Source organism: Egretta garzetta, unplaced genomic scaffold (genome assembly GCF_000687185.1).
Source record: "Egretta garzetta isolate BGI_Z169 unplaced genomic scaffold, ASM68718v1 scaffold840, whole genome shotgun sequence".
Taxonomy (NCBI): Eukaryota; Metazoa; Chordata; class Aves; order Pelecaniformes; family Ardeidae; genus Egretta; species Egretta garzetta.
Window position 1 is genome coordinate 449848 of NW_009258262.1, and position 11346 is coordinate 461193.

Sequence of the window (11346 nt, forward strand, 5' to 3'; positions counted from 1 at the left end):
CTAACTACACCAGCAGGCAACACTTGAACCGCAACGTTTCACAGAAAGCGGGGGGTGTCTGTGCAGAAGAGAGAAGCTTTGAGAACACGGCTGCACAACACCCTCCCCCCCAAAATGGGGGCAGGGAGAGAGGCTGACAGCCCCTTAGTCCCGTGTCAGTCTATTGCCTTGGATAAACAAGCCTGAGACAACCGTATCGAGTCCCTGCTCCTGTGTCTTTGTCTAGACCTGGAAAGGAGAGGCAGAGCTGGACGCAGAGCGCAACATCCCCCAGCAGCAAGCAGCTCATGACTGCGTTAAGTCACGAGAACAAGTTCCTGGCTAATGATGTTCTTCCCTGAAAAGCTAGGGAGCCAGGGGGAGGAGGCAAAAAGAGCATTCAACGCACAGAGCTCACCCCAACCTAGGAGGGGGGGGGGGGAGACAACAGCCATCACTCACCTCATCCTCCTGCTAGAACGCTGCTGCAGAGACTCCCACTGCAAACAGGCTCTTCTCCAGGGGCTCTCCCTCTACTCTGGAAAAGCTGCGAGAGACATCTGACTCCAGAACGCTGCCTTCACCTCAGCTCTCCCAGCTGCTGTTAACGATGGCACAGCACGCTCCCTGCAGCTCGCTAGTGCAGAGGAGCCTACTGGGAAATAGCCTGGACCCCTTCTGCCCCCACCCCCCACGAACATAACTAAAAAATACCGACCCTTTTTTCATCAATAAATAAGGAATCTTGTTACCACAACACAAAAACGAAACATGTTCAAAGTGCAAATTACTGTCGTCAAACTGGGATGCTCCTCCTTGCCTCTCCCACGCAGGGCTCCCGTAGCCCCCGGGCCTCTCCAGGCAAACATGATCTATGAGCCAGGGCGTTCCCTCAACTTCCTGCCAGAGCTGGAGCAGAGGAGCGCGGTGGGGAGAGGGACGTGCGCTGCTTCACAGCTCACCCTGCTGAGGGGGCCTAAAGTGCCAAGCCAAACTCCCAGCCCCGGGAGGAAGAATGAGACTGCAAGGACCAGAGTGCAGCGATGCATAGAAGTAGGGACCAGGGGCGAGAGGGAGTCCTAAGAAACTTGTCCAGAGCACATCAAATGCTTTCTAGTTTGCAAGTGGGGCCACGTCAAGGAGCCAGAAAGGCATCTGCTTTGGGGTAGAGCGAAGGGTTTCAGGAGTCCCCCCTCCCTTGAAGAAATCCATCGCTCAATCCAGCTTGCTCTGGTAATGGCAGCATGTGCCCCTTTCTACAAAGGAGCAGTAGGAGAGAGAGAAGTGGTTGGGAGAAAGAGGATGTGCTGTGATCCACGCTGGAGGGGAGCAGACCCTTCGGATATTTACTAGTATTGTAAGTTTTGTTTAACTTTCTCTCTTTCAGTAAGTATCTCCTCTTTTTTTTTTTTTTTTCCTTTTAAATACAGAGTCCAAACTGTCCCAGCACCCATGGGCTCCCCACCCACTACGGTTCAGTGGAGTCTGAATCTTCAATGAGCACCTCTGTGGTGGCTCCCAGGATCTCTGTGTTCATGACCAGCCCCTCCGGGTTTGTACTACTGCCGCTGCCCACAAAGAGCTTGCCATCAGCCACCAGGCTCACGCGCTCTGCCCCACCGCAGTACGTCTTCGGCATCCCGTCAGGGTTCAGCAACAGGCAATCTGCTGGGGCAGCACTTCCCAGGGGGTCGGGAAGAAGGGGGAGGCCCTGGCCATCGGTGGGTGGTGCAATGGCCTCAGGGTTAGTGCCCAGGATGTCGGTGCTGGTGATCAGGGCACCTGCATTGGCAGCCAGTGCTTCAGCAATAAGCACTTCAGGGTGGCTCTTGGCTTTGTGGGCCACAACGCTGTCCTTCTTCTCAAATTTCTTGCCACAAATGTTGCAGGAGAACTGGTAGAAGGAGTCCGCATCATGCTTCTTCATGTGCCAGTTGAGGGAAGCCTTCTGCCGGCAGGTGAATCCACAGATCTCACACCTGGGAGGGGAGAATGGGGAGGTCACAACAAAGGGACATCCACACACACTTGTGGCAGCTGCAGTAGCAAAGAGGCAGCCCAGGGAAACAGCAGGGGCTCCCTAAAATGGGATGTCACTGCAGCTCCAGCTCCCCCAGTTTTAATGGCAGAGGGCTTGCGTTCCTCAGCTCTCTACTGAGACACTGCCTCAAGGAGCAGGGTAGACAAGCGGCAGCTCAAACACTCCCACAGGCCTGTATTTAAAGAGAGCTGGGACACCAAGAACAGGTCCCAGCCCTGACTTCAGAGCTGCTCCTGCTCTCAGTGCAGTCCCAAGCATGGGTGTACCCAAGGGTCCCCCAAAGTAGGAGAGCAAAAGACAGGCAGAGGTACTCACTGCAAGGGCTTCTCGCCTGTATGGATCATTCGGTGCACCGCCAAGTTATGAGAACTCTTAAATGCCCGGGCACAGTACTCACAGATGTAATCCCTTTGATCTAAAAAGCAACACCAGTTGGAGCATTAATCTCCCGCAGACCTGCTCCCTCTCCTAGCTCTCACGTGGTGCAGGTAAAGCTGCCCAAGAAGCAGCAGAACTAGAAGTGCTGGGAGGCCAGGCGGCATAGCAAAGGAGGAGGTGTCCCACAGTACACCACAGCAGCTGATCTGGAGAGTTAAGGCGTGATTAAGACTCTCCTAAGAGCTAATTATCCATTCTGACCAATACTGAAGGACTGGCAACTGAGTGTAAAGCTTAGCTTGGTTTATTCCTCTGCAGAACCCCTGAGTGATACCTGCCGGGGGTGAATTAAAAACTCAATAGCCTATTCCTTTCACTTCCTTAAAAGATGGTAATCCAGGAGGAAATAATACGCTGCTGCAAATCGATGCCGCCTGCCCCCAGAAGTCCTAGAGGCTTTTCCATTTCCCCCGCCCCCCGGCCCCGTTCACTGAGCTGAGGAGTAATTTGCCTTTACTGCCCACCTCCCTCTCCCTGTGTGGTGTTTGGCATGCCGCAGGAGCTGCTTCTGGAGTCGGGAGAGTCGAGCGCAGATGAGGACACACATATTTTTTCTTCAGCAAGTGCTGGTACTTTATGTGATGCTGTAGAGGAAGAGTGAAAGGTGTAGACTCTCTCTTTATGTGGCTAAGAACAGCTGAGATACATCGGTCCCAGGTGGCCCCTCAGCAGGCCACCAGACACCAGTCACTGACAAGACACCCTTATACCATAAACCTGACCACCACTGAGAGAAGCAAGCCAAGCCAGTGTGGACATCTAGCCACAGGACAGATACAGAGACATACATGGCCACAATCGATTCAGTCTACCAAAACGACAGCGTTAGAAAGGAGCGCTTCGATGCCAGTGGAGGATTAGCTTCCTGTTCCAAATGGCCCTTCCCTGCCCTCGCACATGCCATTCAGGAAGTGAGAAATCTCAACCAACCTGCAGGTAACGCGGGTGAGCCAAGACTGTGCCACAGCCTTCCATCTCGCAGCGGACATACTGTATCGGAGGCTTCTTCCTAAGAAGTCAGCAAGGAAACGGGCAGAGTGGTTAGCTGATGCATCTGCAGCCAGGGCAGCAGCAAGATAAACGAGCGGGAGCGCAGCTCGGTGATATGAGAGCAAAGGATTACTGCTCCAATAGTCCTGTTTGGGCTACACTGACAGAGAGCCTAAACGAGAGTTCCCTCCTCCTAGCCTGTCCTGGTTTTGGCCAGGACAGTGTTAATTTTCCTCCTAGCAGCTGGCCCAGCACTGTGTTTTGGATTTAGCAGGAGAAGAATGTTGATAACACACTGATGTTTTAGTTGTTTCTAAGCAGTACTTAGACAAGTCAAGGACTTTTTCAGCTTCTCCTGCTCTTCCAGGTACACGGGAAGCTGTGAGGGGGCACAGCCGGGACAGCTGACCCCAACTGGCCAAAGGGGGATTCCATAGCATATGGCGTCATGCTCAGTGTATGAACTGGGGGGAGTTGGCAGGAGGAGCAATCGCTGCTCAGGGACGGGCTGAGCATCAGTCAGCGTGTGGTAAGCAATTGCACTCTGCATCACTTGCTTTGTATATTCTGTATATTCTCGTACCATTATTATTATTATTCTTTTCCCCTGTTATTTTATTAAACTGCCTTTATCTCAACCCACAGGGTTTACTTCTTTTCCGATTCTCTCCACCATCCCACCAAGGGAAGGTAGCACGACTTGAGGGCTCTCCCCAGAGCTGAGAAAACCCCGAGACATGGGGTTCCCAGAACCTTATCACCACACAACAGCAGGCTAGGGATCAACTCAGAAGGGGGTAAGGAAGGGGCTGGTTCAGTTGGAAGAAATCAAACCCACACCTACAGGGAAGAAGGGGGAAGGGAAGAAGGGAAGTCAAGGCATGCTGCTGGGTTGTTTTTGTTTTGTTTTTCTTCCCTTTAAGGCAGATTTTTATATTGTGCAAGAGAGATGACTGAGACAATCAACATCTCTGCGTAGGACACAAGGGAAGCAAAGTCTTCAGAACAGAATTGAGTAGATGGGATCACTTACCTTCTCTTGGGCAGCCTTGGGCTCTTGTCATCCTTTCTCCTCCTTCCCCTCCTGTAACAGGGTTACAGAAACAGAACCGAAAGAAGCTTCTTTACATCGGTAGTGGGCAGAGTTTTTAAGTGCGTGCTATAAAGCAGGAGCATGCTGTAGGGAATACTACAGAACTCTACTATGCTTTTAGGCTGAAAAGTAACACTGCACCCAGCAAGTCAGCCACGCTGGCGAGTCGGCCACCTGCTCTGGATCAAAATGCCTGAAGAGTTTCTAAGGAAACGCCCTTGTAACAGAGAGGCAGGCTCCCTAAAGAAGTTAAGTAATCAGGCCTCCACGAAAATTGTCCCTGCATTTGGCAGAACTGCCACACCACACAGAAGACAGCTCCCTGTGGAGCTGTGGTGCCCACATTTCTGATACCTGAGCGACACTTTTTTCTGCACGACGTGTGGTGGCATGTAGCCTCTGCCAACAGAGTCAGTCTGCGGCTGCATGGGGCTACTACCTGCTGGGTCTAGCGTACAACACATTTTTGAACGTGGTTGCCTAGCTCAAATACGTCTCAGCCCACCATTCACAACTGTGCAGACCCCAGTAAATGGGTATCAGACAGGCACAGCCCAACAGGCCGCGGTTAGAAATTACCAGCTCTTTCACCACAACGGAGTGAGGAAGGGCTATTTTAAAAAACCTTCGACCAGGCATCACACGTCTCACATTTTTTCTTTTAAACCTGCAACCGTCCAAACAACGTGCGACCTTATAATCATATTCATCCCTTTCCAGGCTGCACATCAGCACACAAGATTCTGCTCTTCTAAGTTTCTGCTGCAGACAGTTGCAAGCTATTGCCTCATTAACTGTGAGCTCTAGAAAAATAAATCAAGTGCAAGTTGGAGGCAAACTCAGAGGAAGGCAACATTCTCGAGAAATAAATGCTTCATGTGGTTTGCTCTCACAACCCCTCTCATTTCTTAACGCATATTTTATAAACATGTAATTTTGCCAACACAGTCCAGAATTGACGGTGCACCCCATTTCCTCTGCTCTGTTAGGTAACATCTCATACCATGTGAAAAACATCAATCTGCATGACTAGGAAGAATGGGATTTGTGATCTAGCAGCTATTTTACAGTCCTCTGTCAAGGACTGCCTGTCAAGGCAAAGATCTACGCTCCATCTGAGCAATTAACTGTAGCAGCTTATACACCTGTCAAGGCAAAGATCTACGCTCCATCTGAGCAGACCTATGCTGGCATATAAAATGTACCCTCCCAACAATAGCTCTGCCCAGCACATTGTGCCTGCGTGATCATATTGCTGGGTAGACACCATGTATTGATGTAAGTCTTTTCTAGACTGTACCGAGACATCTTTATTGACAGCAAGACCATGCCAATAACATGCTGAACAGGCACTCAGCATTCAAGCCAAGCCTTCAGAAGAGGCACAGGTTTTATTATGCACAAAAGCAGCGTCTGGTCCAAACAACACAACCATAAGCCTCAGAAAGCCACCTCTAACAGGAAAAAAGTTCTCAATATATCAGCATCCTTACTCCTCTCCAACATAAATCACCTCTGCAGCAGCTTAGAAACAGCAAGAGAAATTAAAACAAAGGTGTGCAGAGCCCCACACTGCAGACCAGCAGAGGGAGTCCCATTTGTTCCAATTGCTCACAGAGGAGCTAAAGTACAAAAACTGCTTCCTCCCCACTATCCCAAAGAATAGCTTTGACACAGATGCATAAATCCTATCTCCCTCAGCTGCTAGAAGGAAAGCTTCGGTCTTAAGCTCCAGTGACAGCATACCCAATGGTTTTGAGTCTCCACTCAAAGCACTAGCAACTGACTAGGTAGCAAAGGTTTGTTCTTTCACCTCTCCAGGACGAGGGAGAACACAACTGTTTATCCTGAGCTCTGGTATGTTAGTCCTAAGCGTACAAAGAGGACACTTACCACACGACACATAGAAAGCATCCCTGCACCTGCCTCTAGGCATACAACAGAAGAGATGTTGCCTTCTCAGACTGGCTTTCTAATACAGTCTAATCCACTTCAGGCATCACAATAGAAACCAATTTTAAGAATGCTCTGAAGTATTTCACACTCTCTGGCCATATCTAGGTAGGCTGACTAAACCACAGTATGGAGAAACACCCCCTCAACTGAAATTAAATGAAAATACCAACTCTTACTTTTCCTTGCCAAACATGCACAATATACTAGAAAGCAGGACTCCTGTCAGAACAAAACATTCTGCCCTATTATCTTTCAGGCCCAGAGGAGCAGGGAAGCCAACAACAAGACACCGTTGTACACTAGCAAGAATGCAAAATACACAGTACGCACTGCTACATACGACTGCAGAGTTTTACTCACTTCCTTGGTGGTTCTTCATCTTCCCGAAACTCACTCTCTTCTTTCACTTCCACTTTAATCTCCTTCTGTTTCTCCTTTTCCTCCTTCCCCTTGCTAGCTTTTCTCCTTTGCTTTGGCGCTTCCCTACAAGGGTACAAATACAACATATTACTCCAATACTCTTCCCGCTGTCTGCTTTTTACAAAGATTTAAGCAAAAAAATAGATCGAAGTTCAGGTCTATTTACCAAGTCCCACTTCTAAGCAGAAGCGTGAACAAGGATTAAGGAAGAACCTGGCAGCCAGCAGGCCTCCACAGGCTTTAGTCTGTTAGAGAACAGCCCCGATAGCTGTAGGCAATATTTAGAAAACACCATGTCCCATGGGAGCTGTCCCACCTTAGCAGCTAGCACAGGTTCTTTGGCTTCTATTGAGCTCATTCAACCAAGATGACACAATTTTTTTTTGGTCTAAAAAACACAGTGAGTACGTAATCCAATATACTTTTCTAGATGGGGCTTGTAGGTTTCATCTCTTGGATCATCTTTGAAGGGAACTTCTTCCTCACTGATGAGCATGTCCTCTTCATCATCGCTGTTGGGAGAAAAGGAGAAGAGGACTTTAGCAGCAACAGCTTAAGCACTACTGCGAGAACATTCATGCATCATCCCCTAGGACAGGAAAGACACTACTACGTTACTTCTCATCCAGTATGACTGGGGAAAGCTAACAGCTCACACTGACTACGGAGCATGATGACAGCCAAACCAGAGAGGCTAGGGAGTGCAGCCGCCTCTTGTGAGCCCACCTAACTATAGCATCTGCTCCTGAAGGAATAAAGCTACCAGGTGAAGTGCCCAGATCAAATCTTACTACCCATTTCTCCACAATCTCTCTTGACATCTGCAGTTCACCTGCAGTCCAGACTGAAAATGCAAAGGTCCAGGACTAAATGAAAACAGTAGCTACTATCCGTCCCCACAGATCCTTTCACAGCAGCATTCACTTTGAAAAAAAAAAAAAAAAAACCAACAAAAAAACCCCCCAAACTCAGGCCCTTATTTTCCCTTCTTGAGACACTAAATAGGAAGAAATGCCACAAAATAGAGAGTTTCTTACCTGATTCCAGCTGGAGACTGATGCTCTTCTGTGACCTCTGAAAGGAAAAGTCACCATTAGGTTTCAATCTGTGTTCGCTGCAGTGAACTCATCTGTCTCAAGATACCTTCGTCGACATTCAGTGCCAGGAGTGCTGGTGGCAGAAGGTACTCATGACCAAGAAGCACCACGCCTCTACCAGCCACAGTCTGCATACAGCTCACAAAGTTACACCTACACCCAGTTCCCTTCAAAGGTTCCCAAGACCTGACTATCTCCAGGCATTTCCATGACACAGCTTCCCACGTACCGTATTCCAGTTGGTCTGTGTTTGGCTCTGACTTGCAGACGAGCTGCAGGGAACCAGTCTTGGATCTGGAGGCGCGCGAATTCTCAGCGTCACGCTGGCGGGCCGCCCTGCTGCTGCGCCAGCTTCTGCTCGGCCTGGCTGTGCTGACAGGAGAGCCGTGGCTGAGGGCACTGGACACTTCCTCCTCTTCCTTCTCTTCTTTGGGATCTGAAATACCCGTTGTAATCTCTTTAATAATCATAAAAAGCATAAATCCCACCATTTATTCACACTCCTCGCCATTGCACAATGCTGAATAGCGCAACTGCCCCTGGCCGCTCTGATGGGGCAACCACTACCTCCTGAAGACTCGGTGCGTCGTTCTGCCGGGCCAGACAGGACACACCCCAGGGCCTTACCTCAGCAAGCCTTCATTTAAAACTCTGACCACATTTCCTACCGCCTCCAAGCAAAGACACAGACATTTAAAACCAGCTTACATCTCCCTCTGCTAAAGGCTTACAAGATGATTTTTGGCTGGCTCTGATCTCCCTTAAGCACTGCAAGGCAGACACTCGTAAACCTCAGCAACTGCTTTATGAAAGACTAGCTTCAAAATTGGACCACACCGAAAGTCATGTTTGGAGAATGCCCCTAACACACATATTTAATTGGAATCGTACACCTGGTAATAACACGTAGGAATCTGAGCTGGATGTTTCTGGTCTTATGCCAGAGCAAAGAGCACCACAAGCACTGTTAGCCCAAGGTCTTTGCGCTCATTTGTAGCTTCCACAAGTGGTTTCTTTTTGGCTGACGGCTGATCTCCAGAAATGTTTTGGTAAGAGAACAGAAATGGCTGAAGTGTCTAAGTGAGCAAGTTCATCCCTTAAAAGCTACAATTCCCAAGTACGGTTCATTTGATCTCACTTATTGGTGCTTGCGGTGACGCGGGGCCTTAATGAACTCAAATGCTGTTTGAAGTGTCACAAATGATGCGCTGAGGAATTAATTCCAAATAGCTGGCTCTGCTCAGTATTCCAGGTTTGCCACCACTTCAGTACACAAAGCCACCCGCAGCGCTCTGCAGGGCCCGTGCTCTCAGCTAAGCTTTGGCCCACTCCTTTTTACCCAAATATGCTTACACTGCTGTCTAGTTTCAGGTGGGTTTCTGCTGCCCAGCAGCCAGCAGTACCACTGAGATGCCTGGGAGTTCATCAAACACCTGCTGGCAAAGTCAGTGGCCAGTCCTCTGAGAACTGGCTGGGGAGCAGCTCTGCTATGCTGGGAGTCACAGCAAAGAGCAAATTGCATGTCAAGAGCCAGGAGCGTGCCCTGACAGCGAAGGAGGTCCACAGCATCCTGGGTGCCGTTCACAGGAGCACAGCCAGGGAACAGAGAGATACGGTTAGTCCCCTTTACTCAGCACTCATCAGACCATATTTGGATTCCCCCTCCAGTTTTGGACTCCCACCACAAGAAGGCTGTCAACATATTTGAACAAGTCCAGAGGGGACCACCAAGTCAGTTGGGGGCCAAAACACACAACCTGTGAGAAGCAGCTGTGGGAAACGTGCTTGTTCAGCCTAGATGTCCTGGTTTTGGCTGGGATAGAGTTAATTTTCTTCATAGGAGCTAGCATAGTGCTGTGTTTTGGATTTAGTACTAGAAGAATGTTGATAGCAACAACTAAAAACATCAGTGTGTTAAGTAGTGCTGAGACTACTCAAGGACTTTTTGAGTTTCTCCTGCTCAGCCAGGTGCATAACAAGCTGGGAGTACAGCACAGCTAGGACAGCTGACCCAAACTGACCAAAGAGCTATGCCATACCCTAGAACATCATGCCCAGGGGGAGTCAGTCGGTCGGTCAGGGGGAGAGTGATCGCGGCTCAGGGACAGGCTGGGCATCGGTCAGCGGGTGGCGAGCAATTGCATTGTGCATCACTTGTTTTATATATTCTCTACATTCTTTTACCATTATTACTATTGCTATTCTTTTCTCTTATTAAACTGTCTCTATCTCAACCCACGGGTCTTACTTTTTTTTTTTCCTTCCCCGATTCTCTCCCCCAATCCCTCTGAGGGAGGGGGGGAGTGCGCAAGCGGCTGCGCGGTGCTGAGTTGTCAGCTGGGGTTAAACCACGACAGTCCTTTTTTGGCACCCAACGTGGGGCTCGAAGGGTTGAGATAACGACAGATCTGAACGTGTTAAAAAGAATGTGATAAGCATTCATTATATTAATCTAATAGTCGCTGGTCACAATGTTGTTTTATTTGCTCTCAGAGTTGTTGTTCTTGTTCGTGGAGACCTTTCATATATCACCTTACCTGCTGTGTGCACTCCCTGTGCTGCTGGTTATCACTTTTTGCAAGTGGATTAAAGCTACTGTTCTGCTGTACTGTGTAATACTGGCTTATGCTATGATAAAATTATTGGTCATCAGATTAAGCTTGTATTTGTACTCAGTATTGCTGTCACCTCTGTATTTTGGGAATCACCTATTGGGAATTATGAATAATTCTACATTTTACTTTTTCCTCTTCGGAGAGCCAACCTATTGGGGAGACACCTTACTCCATCTTCCCCTTCTTTTCTGGGCTAATTACAACAGTTCTGGAGAATTTTTAATATCCTTGGGATGTTCAAACCAGCATGGTCCTATTGCTAGGTCTCCTGAATGTGGTTCAGTTTTCACTCAGGGTTAAAATCCTACATAAATATACGATCCAGAGATCAACTCCTGCAACAGGCACCGCAGCTACTCCAACCTCAGCGACACCCACTGTAGCTACTCAAACCCCAGCGACAGGCATTGCAGTTGAACCAGGGAACGAACCTGTGCAGGTATCAGTTGCCCCTATACACAAAAAGAAAGCTTGGAAGCAAAAGTCAACTCGTGTAGAAAGGCAGGATGAAAGACCAGGGCCATCACAAGAGGAGGAGGAAGAGGAAGAGCTCATAAATGAGACAGAAACCACACAGTCTCTATCCTTGGGTGAGCTGTGAGATATGTGAAAAGATTTCAGCCGTCGTGCGGGAGAGCACCTTGTCACCTGGTTGCTCCGATGCTGGGATAATGGGGCCAGTAGCCTGGAACTGGAGGGTAAGGAAGCCAAACAGCT

General features: G+C 48.9%; 1 protein-coding gene across 1 annotated transcript in view; it reads right to left on the reverse strand.

The window, feature by feature from the left end:
- Nucleotides 1–1379: 1379 nt before the first annotated feature.
- ZFP91 (ZFP91 zinc finger protein, atypical E3 ubiquitin ligase) overlaps nt 1380–11346 on the reverse strand; it is a 23702-nt gene continuing 13735 nt past the window's right edge. The window contains 10 exon segments of the mRNA XM_009646373.2: nt 1380–1958; nt 2336–2437; nt 2935–2991; nt 2993–3042; nt 3389–3467; nt 4482–4532; nt 6858–6980; nt 7340–7429; nt 7955–7991; nt 8244–8450. Of these exon segments, the coding sequence (XP_009644668.2) occupies nt 1448–1958; nt 2336–2437; nt 2935–2991; nt 2993–3042; nt 3389–3467; nt 4482–4532; nt 6858–6980; nt 7340–7429; nt 7955–7991; nt 8244–8450 (1307 nt within the window). The 3' untranslated portion in view covers nt 1380–1447.